Source organism: Neopelma chrysocephalum, unplaced genomic scaffold (genome assembly GCF_003984885.1).
Source record: "Neopelma chrysocephalum unplaced genomic scaffold, ASM398488v2 Primary Assembly neopelma1_60, whole genome shotgun sequence".
Classification (NCBI taxonomy): domain Eukaryota; kingdom Metazoa; phylum Chordata; class Aves; order Passeriformes; family Pipridae; genus Neopelma; species Neopelma chrysocephalum.
The window spans coordinates 17,163,275-17,186,880 of NW_020897715.1; the positions used below are offsets into that span (position 1 = coordinate 17,163,275).

Sequence of the window (23,606 nt, forward strand, 5' to 3'; positions counted from 1 at the left end):
GGGTGCTCACAGCAGCACCTTCAAGAAGCCTTTTACACCAATTTATTTCCATACAGGGTGGTTAAAAAAAAATAAGAAGCCCCTATTGGTTGTTCATACAGAAGTCTGGGATTCTATATGCTTTTGGGTGGGTGACTGATTTTAAAACCCAACAACATGCTTTTTCCCTTGCCTTCTCATTCTCTTCCAAGTCAGCCTCCATGATCCAAAGAAACTAACAAGTGACACACAAGACTAGCAGTCATGTGGACCAATAAAAAAAAAGGGAGGGAAGAATAATTGAAGACGAAGAGAAAGGGAAAAACAAACGAAGATTGAAAATAAAAATTTGCCAGGATAATGCGTTTTATAAACACAGAGATAGAAACAGTTACAGCAAGGACAGAGCGGGCCAGGGGTGGGGAATAGATATTTATATATATATATATATATAAATTCAAGGGGCCTTCAGTTTATTCTTGTTGGCTCCCCCTTCTCATTAGATTGGTCTCTCTGTGGGGATCTTCATCCCCTTCTCTCCACTGTCCACCTTTTGGGGATTCTCTCCCATGACCAGGGTCCAGAAGAGGCCACCACTGCCGTGTGAGTCCAGCCCGTCTTGGCAAGAGGGAGCCTGGGAGAACACTGGCGGGAGGTGAGCGGGAGAAACTAGCCTTTCCCTGCCTCCTGCTGGCTCCTTGAAAAGACTGGTCTATTCCTCCTCCTCCTCCTCCTCCTCTTTCCCTTTGGGAAACTGAGGGCAGGACAGGTGTGTGAGTGTCAGAACAGCTGTCATTTCCACCTTACAGGAAAGGGAGCAGAGAGAAGGGTGATGATTATTTTGGCAGTCTCTTACCCCCCCTCTAGTTGCTTTTTGGTTTGTTGTTGATGCCTGCAGGCTTTTCTGAGGAGGTGGGAGGAAAAGCAGGAGGGAGAGGAGGAGTACAAGCTGCTAGGATATCATCCACAACAGGCAGGAAGAGCAATGAGCAGGAACCCACATTCCTACGGGGCCTTGGCCATCATGCTGCTCAGACAGCTGGGAGAGAGAGGCAGCAGCCAGTTCGGACAGACTCCCCTCTATTGCTCTCCACCAGTGGAGGAGAAAGAATGCAATACTCCACAGCCTTTGAGCAGTGCAGGCACCTGTCCGTCTCAGAGAACATGCCTCACCTCTCCCCCCTCCACTGGTCTCACCTTCCACTGAGGAGAAGGTTTCTCCCATCCAGTCCTTGGGGCAGGACGAGCGACCCCTCCTCCCTTTCTCAAGCAGGAAGGACAGGAATGGATATTTCTCTCTTAGACACTCAAGGCAATCCTCAAAGAACCCCATCCAGCTGTGAACCCTGCCACATTCTTCTGTGGCCTGCTGAAAACGTGTCCAAGCCCCTGTACGTACAAGGGCCGTCTCTCCATCCCATCCACCATGTGTCTCAACACGCAACCCCCCTTCATACGCATCCTACAGTGAGAGAGAAGGCAAAACAGGGGCCTTTCTTTGGGTTTGAAAGGAGGGGCTCTTGCATGAGGAAGTGATCCCAGCACAGGAAAGGGGCTCTTGCACAAGGAAGCATCCTCCTACCAGGCAGGCTGTTGCACAGAAGGAGCACCCCCTTGAGACAGGCTGTTGTTCAAGGGGCTGCCATGAACAGGGTTACACGGCCAGAAGAGGCTGTTGCAGGAGGAGAGGCCGGAGACTGTTGCACAAGGAGGGCCGCTGCACAGGCGGTGCCCCTGGGCACAGGCTATGCACAAGAGGCGTTCTGCTCCCTGGGTTGAGGTCTCTCTAGGAGCTGGAGAGGTGCTCCACTTGGATGGCGCTGGTGCTGACAGTGAGGCAGATGTCCTTGTGATGCTCTGAAGTCTTGTAAGGAGTCAGGTCAAAGGAGCACTGAGGGGGAGGGTTGGGTTGGTTAGTGTCTCCAGAAGGGCCCCCTGCTGCCCCCCCACCCTGCGGCTGGAAGTGCTGCTGCTGCTGCTGCGAGGCCTGGGCTTGTGCCTGAACCACCTGCTGCTGGGGGTCAGGGATGTTGTGTTTCCGCATGTGCTTCATCAGGTATGTCTCCTGCAATGGGAAGAACGGTGTGAGATGAGGGAACAATGCTCACAAAAGCCAAGACCAACAGGGAGGGACACAGACAGCTCAGGGGGCTGCTCTCATTGGATCTAGAGGAGATGCTCCCTGGGAAGTGTGTCCATTTCTGCCACTCCCCAGGGCAGCAAACACTCACCGAGGTGTAGGCCCGGCTGCAGATGGAGCAGGTGTAGACCTTGGCGTGTTTCACCGTGTGCGTAGCCAGGTGTACCTCCAACGAGGCAGCATCCGTGTACGCACGGTGGCAGTTGTGGCACTTGAAAGGTTTGTCTTTGTTGTGCTGCCGTCTGTGGGACTGCGCGGCAACAGTGGGGAGTGAAGAGAAAACAAGCACGAGGAAGGAAGTGAGTATTAGTACTGGAGACAGCTTTACCTCTGACACCCTCTTCCTGACAGACCTCAAGCTCCCTAGGCTCCCGACTGCTGAGGAAGGTATGGCTGGCTCCTAGCATAGGGGACAGAGCTTCTCCCACCAGCCCACCACACCTTCCCCATACATGCCCTTTCTCCCCAGGCATAGTAGGCATCTCTGGACAGCAGAGACTCCTAACGCTTGACAACTCCTATCTTAGTTTCCATGCAACTCTTTCTCAGTCTTTTTCTTTTCTTGGTCTCTCCTCTTCTGCCTCCATACACATTTGCTCCCTGCATCTGATACCTTCAGGGCAAGATTTGCTTTAACTGCTTGCAGGTGTTTACAGCACTTTGCTATTTGGCACACCCTGTAGTTCCCCTCCTCCAGGATACTGCAACAGGACACACCACTTCTGCTTCCTTAAATCCCTACCGTTATGCACTCCATATCATTGTCAAACAGACAAAAATCCCAACCAAATACCCAGACTTTATTTGGTGTAACAAACATTTTGCAAGTCTTGCTCCAACAAAGTTAGAAACTTGCAGAAGAGATGAGAGGGACTTTATCAAGGTCTCACTGCTTTCAAGTCAAGTTTACAGTTTTACAGGATGCAATCATTATGTGACTTCTTTTGGTCACTACTGCCACAAAAGTCAAGAATTTCTCCTGGGCCCAGGGCTTCAATAGCTTTTCTGTATTATTTCACTCTCTTCCCAGCTGCCCCAATTCTTCCACCTCCCCCAGCACTGGCATCCTTGCCACCCCCACTGGGAAGCAGGACACGCCCAGCCCCTTACCTGCAGGTTGGAAAGCTGGGTGAAAGCCTTTTCACACCCAGGGTGAGCACATTTGTAGGGTCGGTCCCCGGTGTGGATACTGTTGAGGAGGAAGAGCACAAATGGGAGGCAGTGAGCAGGCAGGCAGGGCAGGCTGCCAGGGCCTGATGCTGTGATCAAATCTCACAGCCACTCAGGAGAGCAGGGAAAGGGATGATGTTGCCTCCAGATGCTGTTCTATCTGGACATAGAGCTCTACCCAGCTCCCATGTCCAGCTAGAAGTTAGAGAAGACAGGCAGTCAAGCAGATTTCAGACAGTGACTAGGACTGAGGAGCAAGAGCTTATGAATGAATGCCTTGCCAGCTCAGCATGTGGGCCACCTGAAAATGTGCTGGGAAGGGGTCTGGAGGTCCAGGCTCCCTGCTCCAAGCTCAGGAGTCCCAAATGACCTGTTCTCTTGCTTCCACCGTACCAAGAAAGCAGCTCTGTTCCTTCTCAGGGTAGACACTCCAACACTTTTCCCTTTACATAACAGGCTGAGATCACCTACAGTGTTAATCTGTCCCTGTCCCCCTGCAATGCCAGGAGAAGCTTCCACACACTCAGTCCAACCCCCATGGTGCCAGGCTGGGATCCCCTACAGCCAATGCCTCTCTCTCTATCGCTCTCTCTCTCTGTGCCACCCGCGGTGCAAGACCAAGGATCCCCAGGGACAGCACGTGCCCACCTCAGCCCTGACGTGGTCAGTGTCTCCTGCGCAGCCTCCACTCCGTCCACTCTGGTGGGTCACCTCCTCCTGGGGGTGCAGCCGGCCGCATTCCCCGCCCGCCCCCCGCATGCTTGGCGCGCGTGCTCCACAGGTGCATGCCGGCAGCGCGGGGGGGCCAGGGCCAGCCCCCAGCCTCCTCTGGCCCTTACCGTGTGTGCTGCTGCAGGTGGGAGAGCTGGCGGAAGGCCTTCTGGCAGTAGCGGCAGGTGTAGGGCTTGGCCCCCGAGTGGATGCGGAGGTGCTGGGCCAGGTAGGATGTGTTGGCGAAGCTCTTGGAGCAGTGAGGACACTTGTGCGGCTTGACAATCGCCGTGTGGAGCTTGGAGTGGATCCTGCCGAAGAGGAGGAGGAGCAGCAGCAGTTGGACATGACCGCCATCTGGCTAGTGCTGATGGAATGAGGGCACAAAGGGGGTGGGACAGCACCACGCTATCTGCTACATAGAGGAACTCCAAACACGGCATGAGCTCGCTTGGTCTCAAACCGTGCTCCCCTTGCATTCAAGAGACCATGGTCTGTCTGCACCGGGGGAGGATCCAGAGAGAGGAACCATAGAGTTTGGACTGAGGTGCATTGGCGGACCTGTGTGTGGGAAGCCTACAGCTGAAATAGCAGGGGGGCTGCAAGCCTGGACTTGAGATGTTTGGCAGAACTATGCTGGGGTGACAGGCAACAGTCCTTCTATGCCAACACTACTATCACTCTGACATAACCAGCCCTGCCTCCTGTCACAAAGTGTCACTCCACTGCAGATGCCCCTCAGGCTGAGCAGTGCCAGCCTCTGAGCACACCCAGCCCCTCACAGCCAGGGCCAAGCCTCATGTGTCAGATACCGCTACTGCCGACTTGTCGAGTACGAGACCTGACCGGCCTGTGAAAACCAGCAAGGTCTCCCCAGGCAGTCGCCTAGTGAGGGTGCTCACAGCATGCTGGGATGACGGCAACATGCAGTGCAGAGGGCCCCCAGCCTCCTCTGGCCCTTACCGTGTGTGCTGCTGCAGGTGGGAGAGCTGGCGGAAGGCCTTCTGGCAGTAGCTGCACGTGTAGGGCTTGGCCCCTGAATGGATGCGAATGTGCTGGGCCAGGTAGGAGCTGTTGGCGAAGCTCTTGGAGCAGTGAGGACACTTGTGTGGCTTTGTCTCCGTATGGGACTTGGAGTGGATCTGCATCTCCGACTTGGAGTAGAAGGTCAGCGAACACATCCGGCACCTGGGACCGGGGTGAGGGGAAGAGACAGTGTCACACGGGGGTAAGCCCCAATATGGATCAATTCTAACTGGATGGGATCTTCCAAATGAGTGAAGAAGGGATATTTTCTCACTATGTGGTTCTGGGGAGGTTTCACCTGGGACACTGCTCAGCTGCAAGTACTCCAAGGGCACAAATTTAAGCTAGGAACTGGCAGAACAGACCACACGATGCCTTACAGCCAGACAAGTAAAGGTCTTGGAAGAAACCAAGAGGCCAGTTTATTAGGCTTGCAAGAGAGACAGGGCATTACTTTGGAAATTTTCCAATAGCAATCCTAAGGGGGCAGGAATAATTCCTAGACAAAAACCCTACTTTGTTCATCTGTGATTTATTTCAGTCAAAAAAAAGCTTGGAAAACCTGGAAATCCCAGATTAAGGCTCATCTTCATAACAGAAGTTAATTCCATGTACTGCCAAGCCCACAAAAGCAGTTATGACCAAACCCACTTAACTCTGTTCCCATTTTTGGAGAAGACACTGGAGAATTTAAAATACAAAATGCTGAGAATAACAACAGTGCTGCTTTCCTAGTCAATGTCACAAAGATACTCTGGATACCAAATGTGGTATTTCATTGGTCTAATGGGCTTTCATCATTTCAGTCTTACTGATATGATGCAAAATGCTTTGCCTGGGAGTTTGGATCCATCTGTTCCCATAATGATCAGAAATGTATTTGGTAAAACACAGACTCTTTGAACAGGAAGAAGCAGTTGGCATCTCTCTACTACGGATGCTGCTGTTAAAAACTGTTCCTCCACCACGTCACCAGGCTGTTGAGAGAAGCTCGCGCTGTTTTACAATTCAAGATGCTAAAAGCTTCTGTGGTTGATAATTTGACAGAGAGACAGAAGCTGCATCCAAGTTACTGGACTTCCCCCTCCCCCCACCCCTCAAATCTGTGTCAACCAAGGGGCATAGTTAAGGGTTATCTGAACCTAGGTTCTCCATTTTCAGACTTTTCAATTAAAGACAAAAATTGAACCTGCACATCTAATTTCCAGGGTCACTTTTGAGAGAAGAAATGCCACACAGAGGAAGTCCGGTTAACATGAATTCAACCTTCACAGTGTTTTTGTCTGGGAATTTCCTCTAGTTTTACAAGTATTTACAAAACTGCTCACTCACAAAAGTCTGCAGGTATTACAAGCCACAGAGAGCTGGTCCTGCTCTTCCCATATCCATCTCCTTGAGGGTGGATACTTCATTACATCTATTGTTGTGACTATTTATGTTGGAGCCAGAAGCTTTATGAAGTGTGCAGTCTGATTAGTGCATGTAATAATAATGGCCAGTCTTCGCGAACGAAGATTTGGGGAAAGGTCTTTTACCTTTCCAGCCTGCGCAATGGATTTTTTAGGTGAGACACAGCCTGCGCTGAACTGAGCCCACCCTTTAATCCTAAGGTTCATCTGCCGGGGCCAAGCAAGCTTGGACAATGGCAGTGAGGTCCTTAGGACGTAGGTTTGTTTAGAGTGTCCTTCTCATAGATGGATGGCCTCACAGGGCTAACGAGCTACCATCTGCCCGGGGGACTTGGGATTCGAACCCGTGGTCGCAGCAGTGAGAGTCCTGCATGCTAACCACTAGGCCACCAGGGGTCCCCTTAGTGCATGTAATGTAGGCAGTACTTATCCAGCACCTACCTTAACTTCCACAGGCCCTTCCAAGCCACAGCTTGATTTCAAGCCATGGAGCTGAAAGCCATGCCTCCCTAGCAGGCACTCCAGCACACAACTGCTGTAACATTTTCTTCCTCTCCATCATCGTTCTTTTACATTCATTATCATCTCTAACAGTTGTTCCCACATGTCCTACCTTCATCTTTCTCTTAATCCGTTTTAATTGAGAACATGCAAGCTAAATACGTCCTTATGTAAATCCCTCCTCACACACACACCAATCCCTCCTGAAATCAACAAACAGAAGCAATTTGGCTGTTTATCCCTACATCTATGAGATACAAGGAGTAAAAAGGAACATCAGAATGATCTTTTTAAAAATGTAGCTCTCGGTTTATAAATCAAACACTTGTGCAGTTTGTTCTGACTTCCCGAAATGCTAGACTTGAATACAGCATATGTATTTTGCAGTTATCAAGTAGTACTTACAGGGATGATGACTGTGTATCCTTAAAAGCAGCAACATTAGAAAGAACTTTAAGGTGAATACTGAACTGAAAATTACCTTGAGTCACCAAGTCCAGTTCGCTGCTAATGCAAGCAATTACAGCATAATCCCCTGCATGACTTTTATCAAGCTCCTTCTCAACAGATGCTGACTTCCATTACTCTCAACCGAACCCCGTTCCACAACATCATTCCTCTGATAAGGAACCATTCAACCGAGAACAACCTCCCAGTGTAATGCTGTGCTAATATGGCTCACCAAAACAAAGGGGAATAGCAGGTATCATTTTTGTAAACAGGAGTGGAGCGACTATTCGTGCAACAGCATGTCTAATTCTGAAGTCCATGTCATCAACAATTACTGAAAAACTCAGACAGGCTCAGCAAACTTAAGGAATGATGGTATGTGGAAAATGGGCTTTGCAGGAAAGATTCACCAACTCCTGTCTAGGTTTGGAGTAAAGCTTAAAAGATAAATTGGTCAATACCCAAATAAATCTATCTAAGGAGAAAAATATCAATTATCAGAAGCTTGTTTTATGAGCAATGAAAGGTATTATGAGAAACAATAACTGACATTAGAAGTTAAAACCTAAGAGGAAACAGGCTTTTCCCAACCATGAGAATAATGCATCTTTGGAACAACACTCGGAGGCTATAGCATGGTATCAATGACTTGGCCCTTACAATCAATATTTTGAGAATCCAGCTACCTTTCTAAGAGAAATGCCCTTCTAAAGGTTTTGCTCTAGTTTAAATAGAATGCTGGGCATTAATCTCATCTGTGCTGGGCACATGACTCTATATTTTAAATAGTCTATTCCAATCTGAAAAATTCATGAACTTTACCATTCCATCAAGTCTAAGTAGTCCCATGCATTAAATCTGCAGTGCCATAAAGCCATCTACTTTATTTTCCATAACTTCTGCGCATCCTGTACTTATTTGCTTTGTCAGGTACCTGCCTTCAGGACATAAATTCCATAAAATAAAGTTTAATGAAACATCCTTTTCTATTTTCAAAATAAAATTGTGAAGGTGTTTCAAAACTTCACCAGCACTTGTATAAAAATGATAAACCTGTTAGCAAAAACATCCCTAAAAAAATCAAAACAAACCCTGAAACAAACAAACAAACAAAGCCATGTTGTCTGAATTTAACAGCAACAGACATTCTGATACTGTTTTTCAAACAACATTTAAAAAGAAAATCTTGTGAGGACTCGTTTTCTAATCATCTAATTAGCATTGACCCCGAGAGAGCAAGAATGTTATGTAGCATTAACAAATTCATGAGCCTTATGAGTTAAAACAAGCCATGGAATATAGCAGAAAGCTCTATTTCAGAGTTTTATATTGTGTGGTATCAGGTTTTTTCAAAGGAACAAATGATCCATTTAATTAAGGCCTTTGCATTCTGCCTCAGACAACATCAAATATTAAAGGGGAAGATGCAATCAGCCCTCTAGTGGGCAAATATGGATTCAAAAAAATGTTAAATTTATATGGATAATGAGAACATCCCATCTGATACTAGCAGCATTTCAGTATTCTATTTCAGTGAAATTTTCCTGGCTGGAGAGAGGAAAAGTAGGGAATGCTCCTTGCTAAGCATGAATGAAGCACTATATGAAATAGTTGATTTTTCCTCCCCTTCCATTTTTAAAAAAAATATCCATTTTTAATATTGTCTCTCCACTGTGCTTCTAAACTACCATTCCTTTCACCATATTCTTTCTGAGAGCAAGTAGCAGAAATGACTGCAGCATTCCCATTGACAGTGTGACACAACATCCCTGCAGCTGCCTGTTATGGCTCTGCAAATTCAGACAGCCTTGAGAAAATATCCTTAATAATACAGAGGCTCATATCAATAGTTAGATTAGCATTCAGCCATATGCCAGAGATCAAATTAACCCCTTCCACTGTTTATAATGCTTTCTTTTTATAGGGAATCTGCAGGGAAATACACGGAGACATTCAGAGAATGTTCATGTTGGACAGAAACACCCTCAAAAATCACGAAATGCCAGTAAAAGGTGTATGTACAATTCTAGTTCTGCTCCCATATGAAAGTCATCACGATGAGTCATAAACAAAATGATGCTTATAGCAACTAGACTACAACTCTGTGGCACACAGTGCTATATTTTTTTCCACTTTTCATGGAATGTTCCGCCTCATTCATCCGATGCTATTAGGAGATAAAATACCATCTGAAATACCAGCTCATAGTAAAATTTGCCTGACATGGATCAACAGCCTTTTTCAATCCAGTGCTTAATTAATTAGTATCACAGTTGTGAAAACGATGTAAGCTTTTACATAGCTCTGAGAGTTCAAATTCTTAGTATCTACTGAGATTAGTCTTACAAGTTTAATTGAGTCATTGCTCCTTCTGTTAGGCTACAAATACAAGTTAGGCCACAAGTTAAAATAAAAATCAAAACAGGAAGGTCTGAAGTTAAACTAGATGATAAGAGTAAGTTTAGGCTGTCAGAGTCAGCAGTTCATTTAGCAAGGAAACAAATGTACTGTCTTTGCAGTGCAGAGTTAATGAAGTAACTAATGCAAGCATAGCATAATAATGGATGCACAGTTCATGATAAATGCTAACTTAACCCTCACATTCCCCTGATTTTTTTTCTTAAAGCTAAAGTTAAACATTTTCTTGTTAATATTTTGTAAGAGGCAAGGGAAAGGAGGCAAAAGCTACACCGGTAGAAAACTTGGGTAACACCTAAAGAAAGTCAGTGAGTAGGAAGATGCCAAATGAAAGCATGTGAACTGCACCTCTGCTTCCACACTGGCACAACCAGCATCAGCTGCTATCCAAAAGGCAACGCTGCACCTCCACGTAACAATTTACACTACTGGCATGTATATCAAATCTATCAGCCATGCTCAGAAATCTCAATCAACTTATTTCCCAGTCCTTCAGTCACCTGGTGGCTTGATAAGGCTGCAGAAAAGCACACTCTCCTGGCACGGCAGTGAGTGTTTTTAAATGCTCTCATCATATGGCACTTTCCCAGTTCTCAGATTTGAGGGCATTCCTGCATTTTGTCCATTTTCCAAATGACCTTAAAAATACCAGATCCAGAATTTTGTGGTATTTCAGCATACTTCACAAGTTGCCTGCCGCCTTTTAGTGACTCCATTATTTATGCTTTCAACAGTTGCACTTACCCTTTTCTGTCACAGTTTCGTACTGGGAGCTTTCATGATTTCACTTACTTCCTAAAAGTTTTTTTCACAGTCATTGCGTTCTAGGATACTGTTCCTCCATATTCCTTATCTTTAGATCAAAGACATTCAATAGTATCCAACAGGACACTTTTGTCTGATAATGTTTTCCACTGAGTCCAAATACCTGCACCTCAATCCCTGACTGCTAGAAAAGTCACTCAGTATTACCCAAAAGGCTAAATCTTCCATTGGGCTGTATTAAAATATATTTTGTCTGAATAATTCTAGTTTACAACCACATAAAGATCCCCTTTTTTTTTCAGCGATCCACCAGAATTGCTTTGGTCTTTATCAGTCATGACTTTCTGTTGACCTTCAAATCATTGAATATCAGGCCTAAGACACTGTCTACTGATTTTTGAAATCAGTCACCATTAGCATAAAAGACCAACAAAACAATAAAACTCAATAAAGTATTTCCTGATATAGTGATAACATACAAAAGCTAAAATTAAAAAGATACAAAAGGCCCATTAGAAAGCACTACAGCAAATTTGGAAACACCAGGATTAAGTTCATCCATGTCACTATAATTTGGCTCTGCAATGCAGGTGCATTCTGATACAGCCTTATTGACTCTTTTCACAGAACTGCATCCTTATTATGTTGCACAGACAGATACTTAACAAACAAGCATTCACTGTTTTCTATCACCATTCTCTGAACAGCCTGGAGCCTTGTCGACCACATGCAATTCCAACCTCATGAAGCAGAATCACTGATCTGTTGTGCCCATCACAGAAATACCAGTGCTCCATAAATACTCATCTATATCCACAATGTCCCTGGTCTATTTTTTGTAAGCAAAGGGAGTGAAAGACAGTAAAAGAGACATATCTACTAATTTCAAGTGGCCAAACCAATACCTCTGAGCACTTTTTTTTCTTTAAAGGAAAATTCATATTATATACATTCATATCACAGCTCACTTATCACATGCTATAACTATTAGATGCAAACCTTTTGCAAAGCAAGACAGGGTCTGACCTGTAACAGAGGAGTATTCAATGATACTTGAGATTACAGTTCTGGGAAGACCAAATGTTAATTATTTCAGGATAACTGTTTGTGGTCACTCGTAGCCTGTGACAAACGCAAATCCACTGAAGACTAGGCCTAACTCGTATTTGCACACACTTCAAGGCGAGATTATCTACAGACCTGAACCACATGACTGTAGGATAACACAGCAATCTGAGGCAGAGGCAGGCATAATCTACAGTTCTTTATACCAGCAGTCAAATGCCTTCCCCAAACCATCCTTCTCAATTCCACGACCCCATGTCAATGCATTTTGTTTTCTTTTAATAGAACATTCCTTTCACGTTATCTGAGTAAACATGCAGGACTCTGACAGGCCACCATCTACCAATAACTAATCAAGGATGGTATCAAAGTGCATTGACTCAATAGGGCCAAATTAAGGTGTGATCAGATAAGATGTGCAACAAAATAGTTTCAAAGTTCTCTCTCCCTGGTTGAAACTGTAATTGTCCCCCTCACTCCCCTTGCACACACTCATTCCATTGACATGCAAGTAACTTGCCAAAATTAAAATCATGACTGCAGAACCTTTCCTATTAATTCTTTCTGCTTGGCACTCTGATGAACTGCCAAGTGAGAGCACGTACACGCATGCACACACACAGAGTTACAATATCTCAGCAGAAGGGAGAGAACTTACCATAACTCAAGTTTTTTACCTTATTATATATCCTGAGGCATGTGGCCAGTCTAATTCTGCCATTTTCTAACCTCCAAGCACTGTATTCATACACAAAGCAAAGCTTATGTGTACAAACTGTGTGTGTATCTGTAGATGTGCACGTGCACCTGTCCTCCTTAAGAGTTTTGAGATCATAAGCCAATTTCAACCAATCTGGAAAAAGGGTAAGGATCTTAAAAGTTAATACAAGTCTCAAAAATATGCATCTGGGGAAAGAAGAGAGACTCTCTCGGAGCCCTCTGCTGAGGGAAAGGCTAGTAAGCTCACCCTTGATTAGACATCAGAGAATCCACACAGGAGAGAGCCGCTGGAAACCAGGCTTCATTAGTTCCGCTGCTCACGGAACTACTTGTTAAAAAAAGCAAACAGAAATTCCAACATGTGGCATCATATTGACACCCATGTTGGTCATCAGCAATCTTAAGATCCACTGCACAGACCTCTGCCACTGCAGCTAGGATGATAAATGACAGCAACGATACTTTGTCACCTTTATCTAGCCTTAGAGGGAGATGAGGTTCTTTGCCAGAGGAGGTCATATTCTTGTGTTGACCTCAAAGACATGGCAAAATTTAGAAACATTGGGTTTAGTATTTCTAGGCTTTGGAGGGAATGTGGTCAAACTTTCTGCCTGACATTCCAAACTGAATTCCCCCTTTGCCCTTAGCCTTCTAGCCTGTAGCAATCCACCCTCTCCCGCACCAAGACCCAGGCTCAAGCTTTTTACCCACATGCGCCAGCCTCTTTATCTTTTACTGCAGGGACTCTTCCCTATTTCATTCCCTCAATTACCTAACATTTGTCTCCTCTCCCATGCTTCTATTTGTCTGTTCATATCCCATACTCTTGCCCCTCTGTGTTCTGCCAGTTCTAGGTATACCCTCATTTTCCAGCACGTAGCAGATCTGGGTCTTTCTTCCTCCCGCTAGTCTTGGCCCTTCCTAGCTTATCCCTGTGCTACCTCCCCCATTTCTCCCTTGCAAAGAGGCTCCCCATCCTCTGCTGCATTCCCTAGTTTGTAGGCTCTTATCTTTTCTCTCTCCTCCTTTCCAATTCCCATCTCTTATCTATCAAGTTTCCAGATTTCCTCAACACAAACAGCCCCAGTCCCTGCACATGTCTCATTCTCATCCCTACTACATTTGAACCAAGTGGTGTCTTCTCACACCTTGCCTTTGTGCCCATCAGAGGGGGGAGATTGCTGTCCACACTGGGCACTAAAGACTTCCTTCTGAAGCAGCAGGAGGAGCAGTCGTGACTGAAGGGAAAGCATGCTTGGCCCTTCAGTGCTAGCCTAGAAGATGCCTATGGCTCCAGAGGGAGTACACAGGTAGTCCAGCCTCGTACAGGAACTGAGAGAAGTTAGAGCGTATTTATCTTTTCTGTGGAGTTGGAAGTCTGGTCACTGCCTGGAGCCTTGCAACCCTCAAGAAACGTCAAAGAAGATATAACCTTCAGATATTTCAACCACAAAACTATAAAGCATCTCAGAGCATGCTTAACAGATTTTTTCCAAGCTTACAAATGGGCAAATTCTACAATATTCTCACGGACATACATGGCTTACAAAAGCCAGATTTCAAAGTCTATTCGAAACCATGGGAAATTGACCAAATAGCCATGCTAAATCCAGGGCAGAAAAAAAGGCCTGAAATCAGACATGTCTGAGAATATGCCCACCTGCTGCATTCAAACCACTGGTACCCATGCGTACATAATCTTCTCACTAATGAGGGCCTCCATCCAGCTTCCTCACCTTCTACAGCTCAACTTGCTAAGGCTTTTGTACACTTTTGCACCTTGGACTTGTCTCAGAAGTTTCCTATGTCCCTCAGCTGCTTATTGTCTCCCAAACCCCCTGCTGTTTCCCAGTGAAAGTAGGGAAACTCAGAACTTGAGGTGGGTAAGAGAGAGCTTGTCAATCACACTATGATGGTCAGGCCCTTCCCAAGCCTACAACCTTTCTGTTGATATCTGAGGCTCCAAAGCACAGCTTGCAAAACCATTCCAGACTATAAATTGGTATTTGTCCTAGATTTTACAAACTTAATACTGGAACCAAGCAACACCTATAGAGAGCTCTTTTCTCTTGCAAAGAAGAAACTATTTACAGAACTGTCAGAGAAGCAGAATTGATCATTTGGCCCAGAGAGGCTGAACCACTTCATCAGTCTTGTCCACTGATCACATCACAGCACAGACTTCTAAAGCACAGAGGTACAGGCACCACAATACTAAGAAACAATACTACTGTATCCAGGACCTGTTTGTTCTCTTTTCCTCAGCACTGAGAAGCAGCCACGTGCTTCACACTTCACATCTTACTAGAAAGAATCTTGATGCTGATCTCATTTTTCACAGAAAAAGTGAATTCTACAAAGACATCAGGGAAGATTAACGAAGAGTTGACAACAAATACAGACAAGACTGAAGTGACATTACTCATGACAGAAAATGCTTCACAGGACTGGGTTAGATGCTGTCCCCTGTAGGTGCAAACATTCTTCTAATAGCACAAAGCAAAGCACCAAGGACTCTGCCAGACTAATCCTAAGGCTAGATGTCCAAGATATGCAAGCAATGCCACCCTTAGCAAAAGCCTCACGCCTTTTCTTGAAAAGAGAGACCTAGTCACAAAGATTCTTGCAACAGCTTTCACAGCAGCCTACTAATTCACTTCTAGGGATGATACAGCAGCAAAACAGCTGCCATTTGCTGGAGCAGGAATCTCTACATTTAGCAGAGAATTTAGCTGCAATATATCAAGGTTTGTGCTCCAATTCCTTCCACATCTGCCTGGCTGTGCTTCCCTATTCAAGGCCTTACTCTGTCTTTATCACCACAGCAGGAGTCAGGAATTATGGATATTAGCCACATGCCCAGATACTCAAGACAAGAGAGCTCACAGAGCTCAAAAAGAAAACGTGAAACAAAAAAAATAATTAAATTTGACAAAATAATCTCAGGCTTTAGAAATTGGGGATTTAAAAAAAAAAGTCACATTGATCAATATAGTAAAACTCCTTCCAGGCATCTGAATAGATTATTCTCAGTGTCTCATCATAGGAATCAGTGAAATCATACAAATGTAGTCATATGAATACCAACTCCTCCTCCAGCCTGAGAAGGGAACGAGTAGATGAACCTCACCCACAGTCTTAATTTAGCTGGGGTATGTCTGCATTCTGTAGTGACGGGAACTACTGAAATCATCCTCTAGAATACAGAAAGAACCCAGCAGTCCTCAAAGTCTTAACTTGCGAGTCTATTCATATGCATATTATGGAGCAACAATTTTACTGTATTTCACAAAGGTTTTCTCTCCCACAGCTCCAAGAAAAGATAGCGTTTTCCTTTATTTTTTCAACAATCATTTTTAGTTCCAAACTTGCACATAGAAAGCATCAGCCAACAAGGAAACCCCAAGGAAGGCAGAAGTACTCCTTGGTGGTCTTCAATAAATCTCAATTTAGCTATCCCACACCTTAGCACTGCTCAGAGGAAGGCCTGCTTGGGAGGGGGGCTGGAGGAAGAGGCAGAGGTACCACACTCAGACTAAACATAACAACAGGAAATCTTCCCGATTACATGTTCCTACATATAAACTCATTCATTTTTTCCCTGCGAATTCTATTCCATGAGCTGTTAAACAGACTATGCGTGTTCATAAAGTTTCTGCTGAGTCACTCCACCTGGTCTTGGGCATTTTTTTTCCAAACTTACAAGTAAACAAGGAGCTATAATTAAAGCCTTGGTTCAGCTTTAATTCTAGTGTTCACTGCCAATTGTGTCCCCTGTAAATACATATTTAACAACCTAATTAGCAACCCAGACTGTAAGCAGCTTGAGAAGTGTGGAACTGTGGCTATGGCCCAAAATAAATGGTGGGATTACAAATAGCAAGCTACCTAACACTCCCACCCCTCTTCACCATACGCTGATTATATTTTCAAAGTGGAAGAACTGGGACATTGGGTAAGAGAATAAAAAGGCTGATCCAAGCTCTGGTTTTATATCCATTTAACTAACTGTATTGATCAAAAAAAGTAAACATTTTAAAAATGCTATAATTAAAAGTGAAACAGTGCCCGAGGTGAACGCACTGATTCTGTGTAGATGACTTCATACTGATATGGTTTAATTCCAGAAACACAACTAAATCTGTACCAAAAAAAAAAAAAAAAGAGGGTTTAGGATGGCAAAAGGGAAACTGTTTGAGACAGGATCTTGGGCACATTGTAGGGAAGTGAGAAGACATAGGACCATCTACTATTTCTGTTTCCATTTGGCTACTACTTCGCCTCCTATTTATCTTAATCATCTGTCAGAATCACCTATCTCTGAATCACATAAGTGCTTCCCACCCAACACAGACCATCACATTTCCTCCCTACCACTTGTCTGCTCTGTATGGTTCCTACCTTCTCTAAAACATCCATTCTCCTTATCCTCCTAGATAATAACTGCCTTTCCCACCACTCATAAACTCAAGCCACATCCCTCCAAGCTCAGAAACCCAACCTCAGGGCTCAGAACTCTCCTCCCTCTTATCCAATACACTCATGGTTCAGAAACACCCTTACAACTAATTCAAAAATGCACTTTTTTCCCCTCTTTTGTTTAGAATGCTGAAATAGGAGGAGATGACATAGGGCAATGCATACAGGAGCAAACACGCACCACAGTTCACTTCTTGTTCTGTGTGCCTCCAGTCTGTAGTCTTTACACTGGACAGACTGGAGCCCTAATTGAGGAGCACCCAGGTACACCGGGGCTCTCAGCTACACCAGACAGCACTGCACTCTGCAGTACACCAGCCTTACTATCTGGCTGTGGCATCAAGGATACAGTTTAGCCTCCATAACATCCATTAACTAACCTAGGAACATTAATGACTATATACGTCTACTAAGGAGATCCTTAGTTTTAGGTCGACCCACCAGCTTGCAAACATTCCTGATTAGAAAGAAAACTCAACTCTTTCTGCAGCTCAAAGATTCTCTATTTAAAGACTCTCTAGGAAAAAGGCAGAGATCTTTTCTTCCCCATGTAACCTTCTGAAGGGTTAAATACACCCCCATCCCCATGCAGTGTTACAGTCAAGGTTTAACCCTGCTCCCCACCTGTATGTCTTGCCATCCTTGTGCTGGTCCTCATCATCTTCGTTTGTCAGCACAAAGGGGTCGCTCATCTCTGGCAGCCCTGACTCCTGCAATCGTTTCTTCTTCCGGCCCCGGGGTGGTTTGGGGGCAATTCCCCCACCCCCACCACCCCCACCACCTTCAGTGAGGGCAGTTGTCCCTTTCTTGGACAGGTCTGGAACCACCTGGAGGGCTGCCTGGGAGCCAGGGGGTAGTGCAGAGACAATCATGGGAGCTGAGATGGGAAAGGTTTGGGCAGAGGCGGCTGTGGTCACCAGGGAACCTGACGGGGAAGTTATCACCAGACCAGGACCTGCAAACAAAGGAAGATGAAGGAAGTCAGTTATTACATCTCCAATTATGCCCAACATCCTTATCCCACAGAAGCACCTACTTTTGACTACAACACAAACAGAAGGGTAGCTTCCCCTCCCAATGCATTCCCAGTTTCCACTGCTGGAAGTCAAACTTCCATAGAGAATTCACAGTGAAATCACTTCCAGGCAATCCACACCATCGGTAAGTCTAAGAATAATCGACAGCCCAAAAAGGATTCTCCAGGCCCTCCTGTCTCCCCACTCCAGAGTCTCCTCTGTATGCTGCCAGAGACTTTGGAGTGCCCTACCTGCTGTCATGAGCCCAGCAGACTGCACTGGTACCACGGTGATGTTCTGAGTCACAGGGGCTTGGCTGTGTGGTGTCAGCTGCTCCGGCTTGGTGTCCGAGTCCATGGAGATGCCAGTGGGCAGGGCCACAGAGGTGGGTACTGTCAGCAAGGCAGGGTAGTGGGGGGGAGCCAGGCTGCAGCCCTTCTCTGTGGGCAATAGCTGCTCCTTCATCTTGTTAATAAACATGGTGTTCTCAATCTAAACAGATAGGAAGGACAGATTTTAGGATACCCCGGCACAACTTCACCCAGCATTTGGCTGAGCAAGAAATGCAACAGAAACACTTATACATGGACTTCTAATGGGAAACAAGACCAACATAATAAGTTGAAGGATCTTACCTGTCCCGAGACAGTGGGCACTGCTGGCCAGAAGTACGGGGAGGAGTTGAAATGAGATTCTTCCATCCTAGCTGGGCACAGGTGGAAAGAGGAAGGGGGAAGGGAAGAGGAATGGAGGATAAGGAAGACAGACAGACAGACACACACAAAAAAACCCATTAAACCCAAAGAGACTCCAACATGGAACTGACTCAGTCTAATGCTGCGACAGTTCCTTAATTTCCCCTGTCATTCTTGAGCAGCCTCTCCCCCCTTTTGAGCTATCTGCTATCTGCTATTTTTCAGGGGAAAAAGGCATCTGCTATTCCCATGGGCTTGGGTCCATCTCAAATGCCTCTTGCCCAGTAGTCCTCCATGCAAAATAAGGACTGACTAGAAACCTAGAAGACCTCCAAATTTTCCCAGTTATCATCCACCCAAGTACATGGCATAAATGAAGTCTGTGCATCTGCAACCAGGCAAATACAGATGAAAACCATTTTTCACTGTCACAGACAGTCTGATCCCCCAAGCAGTGAAAATTTTGTACCTTGCCTGTCCCTCCACCCCAGCTCAACACTAAGGACCCAGATGCAGCAAAGGGACATTAGTATTATGTTACACAGGAAGAAAGACAGGCAGAGAGAGGGAAACAGTCTTGCCCAAGATAACAGACAGCCACAGCAGACCAAGAAATCAAAAACTTGGGGCTCCTCACTTCCTACTGCCCACCCCAGCCCCACTCTTGAAAGAAAGACAGAAATATCACTCAATATTCCTGCTCTCATCCAATGAGATTAGGCCATGGGAAAATAACTGACTCCTCTGCTCCTGAGATACCCTATTTCCAAGTGAGATCATGTCATGGCTCTCTATTGCCCCCTTCATTCCCACGTTTGGGACAAGATTCTGTAGGACTCTGTCCCCAGCCAAGTGCCCACTGCTCCACCTCAACTCTCCATGCATTGAGAGGACCAGTTAGACATCAAAAGAGAGTCTCCTGAACACAGAGGTGTAACCTCTTTAGGAACACCTGACCGAAGAAGCACTTTCCTTTCTAATCCTTACATTCTCTGTGTAATAAGTATTAGTGGACAAAGTTTGTTACACTTGCAAAAACACTATTCAAAAACTAAAGAAATTAACAAAAGAATATTTCCTGAAGTAGAAGATACACCTATTCCCGAACAAATATGACAAAACTGGTGGGTAAAATACACGTGGTAAAAACTATGCTCAGAGTACATCTGGCAGAGAAAGCAACTGTAGGTTTCTCATGCAGCTGCCTGCAAACTGTCTGACTCCTATTTCTGTTACAAACTAATTAACAAACCAATATTGTTTCTGAATGGCCTGTCTCAACCATCAGGGAAGCTCAGAGGCATGCCTCGAGTAGCATGAAACACTTACTTCACAGAAGTACATCAGAGCAGAATAAATACATGTGGAATTGCTGCATGTGAGCCAAAATGCAAAGATAATTTTCCTCTATGTAGAGAAGCAGTATTTAAATGAACTAAATTACCCAATAATTTTGGTTTTATGAATTGCTCATGCAACAGCAAGGCCAAGTATTCCTGCCTCACTCACTCAGTGCAAATCAACCAATAAACACACTTAAGGATAAATTATTTACCTTACGTCGTGGCATGCAGTCAGACTGCTCGCTGCCTGACTGAATTACTCTGGATTTACACTGCTGTGATTCAATCAGAGTCTGATGGGGCAACACTCTTACCTTCCTTCCTCTGCTTTCTTTTCTGAGGCAAATTAATTATTAAGTACACTGCCCACAGCAAGGCCCTGTGCATGTAACGCTTAATTACATGACTTTTTTCTTCCACAGGATGGGCACACATGAAGAGAACACATTCTTGGCAACTGAGTACCACCTGAATGAAGAAGGGTATTTTGTTTGGAATTTCCAAGTTTGGGGTTTTTGCTTGGTTTTGGTTTTGTTTTTAAAATAAGTAAGTCCTTATTTTCTTAGCTTCCACATCAAAAACATCAAAGTGAACCTGATTCTCTAAAAACATAAAGTCTTATATAATAATTAGATGCATTTTCAAAAAAAACTTTGTAGTTCTCCAAGACTCCTTTGGACTCAAGTGCAAACTTCAGGAGTTAAACAGAAAGATGCCAATTTAAGCAAAGATCTCACAGCAGCTTTCTTATTTAAAGGGTACAGGGAATGAAAGGCAAGTCCTCTCCAGATTCCAAAATGCAGACTAGCGAAGGCCAGGGCACTCAGTGGCTGCTTGTCTCCATCTAGTCCCCCTACCAGAGCTTAACAGAGCAACTAACTTTTGTTTGCTCAGTTTACAATGTGTGCAAGTCAAAATAAGGCTCTTATTGATTCTTCAAAGGATGACTACACTGTTTTTGTCAAACTCTCTAAGAATACAACTCTCCATCCAAAAATCTTCACACTCAGGCAGATTACCAGGCCTCAAAATTTTTGGCTGGAAGGGTTGAAGTGTGTTGGAGTTATAAGAATGTGGAGGAAAAGGAGAAATGGTGTAAGAGTTGAAGCTTTCATGCAATTTCACTAGCAAGCCAGTCTTCCAAAGGCAGAAAACAAAGGTAAGATTCCTCCACCAAACTACTGTCCTTATACCCACAGCTGTCCCTCCCCTACCCCGCTTTTAGGCTGAGGGATATTTTGAAAACATGCACCCCTATTTGCAGCCCCCACTTCGACGCTGCTCACACTTACTTTACCAGAACTCTGCACGTAACCCTTCCAATTGCTCTATAACTACCAGACATGGGCTGGAGCTTCAACCCTGTACCACAGCACGTTCCCACTGCAGTGCCTTCATCATCCCAGCTTCCACAAACAGGCCAGAGATGGGACCTTCTTCCTATTCACCAGTCTAGTATCAGACAGATGTCAACGTACCCTCCTGATATAAACCAAAAACACTTTCTATGTACAGACCACAAATGTACAAACACCAAATAAACAACCCAGTGAACCAGAGAACTCACAAGGGACAAGGGATCTGGAGTTTAGATCTCACAGAGTACTTCACAGAATCACATACTTAACGTGCTGGATTTATACGTCTTGGCGGGTCATCACTTTAATCATAAACAGACAGATAAAACCACATGCAAGTACACGTGAGGTAGAGGCAGTGTTTCTGGAAGGCACAATCAAGGTTGGATATGCAGGTATTTATTTAGAGGTTGACTTTTAACATGGTTTTCTTTATTCTCCAAATACCCGGCTTTTACTTTCTATTTGGAGCAGAGTTTTCAGTCAACGAAAGGCCCTGAGTGTGACACTCAAGAACGATTTAAACTTTGTTTTACGTCTGCCCAAGATCTTTGTTCAATAACAAGGAGCTTTGAGGCTTAATTGCAGCAAAACACTAGGAATGCTGAAGGCCACACAGGCTGTCAGATCAAAAGCAAAAATGCCTCCACAGAACTCAAGAGGACCAAAAAGTTCAAGCACCGCTACGCCTTTAGAACTCACATCAGGAATGCCCCTAACGTGCAGGACAAAGCCCTGGATCCCAAACCCGCACCCCAGACACAGAACTTTGGTGCCGTTCCCTGGTAACGTGCAGCCTCCACCCCGACCCACCGAGCGCCTGCTGGGACAGGTGCCTGGCAGAGGGCAAACCCTGCGCCTCAGCTCCTTCCAGGCGCTCAGTCCCTTCTCCCGCACCCTGGAGCTCCAACACCCTCGATTCCCCACCTCTGGGACCCGCGAGCCATTCCCTCCCGTCCCTCCCGGCGGGAGCCCCGGGGCAGGGGCGAGAGTCACTCACGCAGCTCCGGGAGCTCCTTACCCCTCTCACTCTCCCTCCTCTTGCATTTCTCCTCCTTCCAGGGCCGGCTCTGCAAACAAACCGCCTGGGTTACCGGGGGCCTGGTGTCCCGCATGGCAGCGCCGGGCACTGCGCGGGCCCCGCGGGCCGGGTTGGCCTCGGCCATGTGCGGGACGGGCGCTCCCGCGGGGCCCGCACCCACCTCCACCTCCCCCCGCGCCGGCCGAGGGCGGGGCCGGCCCGGAGCGCGGCTGCCCCGCGACGGAGCGCCCGACACCGGGACGGACGGCGGGACAGACAGACAGACACACCGACAGCCCTCCTCCATTTCCGCTTCCGGATCGCCCCGGCCCCGGAAGCCCCGCGGCCCGGCCCCCCGCCCGCGGCCCCGCCGCCCCGCACGTTACCGGGCTCCCCCCCAGCGGCGGCCCCGACCCGGCTCCGGCGGCGGCGGCGGCAGCGGCCTCCTCACCGGAAAGAGCAGCGGCGGGGCGCTTCCGGGTCAGGGGGCGGTGCGCGCCTCGGTGCTTCCGGGTCGCCGAACGGAGCGGAACGGCGTCATCGGCAGTTTCGCGTGAAAGCGGAGCGGCGGCAGCCTGGGGCAGAGCTGCCCTCTGCGGAGGCACCGGCGGGTCCCCGCGGGCGGGGGTCGGGGTGGGGGCCGGGCGCGCGCGCGCTTACCGGAAGCGCGGAGGGCGCCGGCGCGCGAGGCGGCGCTGGCGGGCGCAAGGGCGGAAGTGGCTGTGGCGGGCGGGGGCGGGTGCGCTTCGTCCGCGAGCCCCGCCGGCAGCGCCGCTTCCGGCCTCGCGCCATCACGTGATGCGCACGGGACACGGCCTCGTCGTGAATATTCATGAGCCTCATGAATAATAAATAACTCGGCTGCCGCCGCGTGCGAGACGGGGCGGGCGGGCTGGTCTAGGGAGGTTGTCCCAAAGGCTGTGGGTGTCAGCGCCTGGGACGGTCCCGGGCTGTTCCTGAGGATTTGTCCCAGAGTTTGGCTGTCATGGTACGGGGGGATCCCGGCCTGCCCCTGTGCCTGCGCTGGCTCAGGCGCTTCCCTAGTACACGGCTAAACGTGTTTGTCCTGCTAACCCGACAGAAAGAACTTCCAGCAAGCTGGCTTTCTGCCACATGGGCAAACTGGACCGTCTCATTCCCTGAAGGGAACAGGAGGGCACAGCCAGGCGTGGAGGCTAGCAGGATAACCTTCTTCCCACAGTTGCGAGCCAGACGCTCAATGTAACCTCACCCAAATACTAATTTTTTTTTTTTTTTGTGACCGTTCACAACTTGACCCCAGAGGGGTCTGCAAGTCACCCTTGTTCTCACTCATTGAGAATTCAGCCTCACAGATTCAA

General features: G+C 46.6%; 1 protein-coding gene across 13 annotated transcripts; it reads right to left on the reverse strand.

Moving 5' to 3' along the window:
- Positions 1-314: 314 nt before the first annotated feature.
- On the reverse strand, positions 315-22,902 carry ZNF384 (zinc finger protein 384). Of its 13 annotated transcripts, none has more exons than XM_027681349.1 (12): positions 22,718-22,902; positions 22,267-22,315; positions 21,180-21,369; positions 18,485-18,551; positions 18,101-18,341; positions 17,458-17,788; positions 12,602-12,682; positions 4,964-5,188; positions 4,129-4,311; positions 3,230-3,308; positions 2,211-2,369; positions 315-2,044 (listed from the first exon to the last, which is right to left on the reverse strand). In XM_027681349.1, exons 3-12 carry the CDS (start codon positions 21,230-21,232, stop codon positions 1,766-1,768), a joined length of 1,698 nt encoding a protein of 565 aa, XP_027537150.1. In that variant the 5' UTR covers positions 21,233-21,369; positions 22,267-22,315; positions 22,718-22,902; the 3' UTR covers positions 315-1,765. The 13 variants fall into 13 exon arrangements, with proteins under 13 accessions (XP_027537150.1, XP_027537158.1, XP_027537151.1 ...); XM_027681357.1 differs by having other exon boundaries at positions 18,485-18,555; XM_027681350.1 differs by having other exon boundaries at positions 22,246-22,315.
- Positions 22,903-23,606: the final 704 nt, after the last annotated feature.

Excerpts from the sequence above, each read along its gene's own strand:
- ZNF384 (XM_027681349.1), bottom strand. The coding sequence starts at position 21,232 with ATGTCTGGTAGTTATAGAGCAATTGGAAGGGTTACGTGCAGAGTTCTG. Across the intron at positions 2,370-3,229 it reads CCCAGCTTTCCAACCTGCAG|TCCCACAGACGGCAGCACAA; the intron begins GTAAGGGGCTGG and ends GTTGCCGCGCAG. Across the intron at positions 2,045-2,210 it reads GCAGCCGGGCCTACACCTCG|GAGACATACCTGATGAAGCA; the intron begins GTGAGTGTTTGC and ends TTCCCATTGCAG.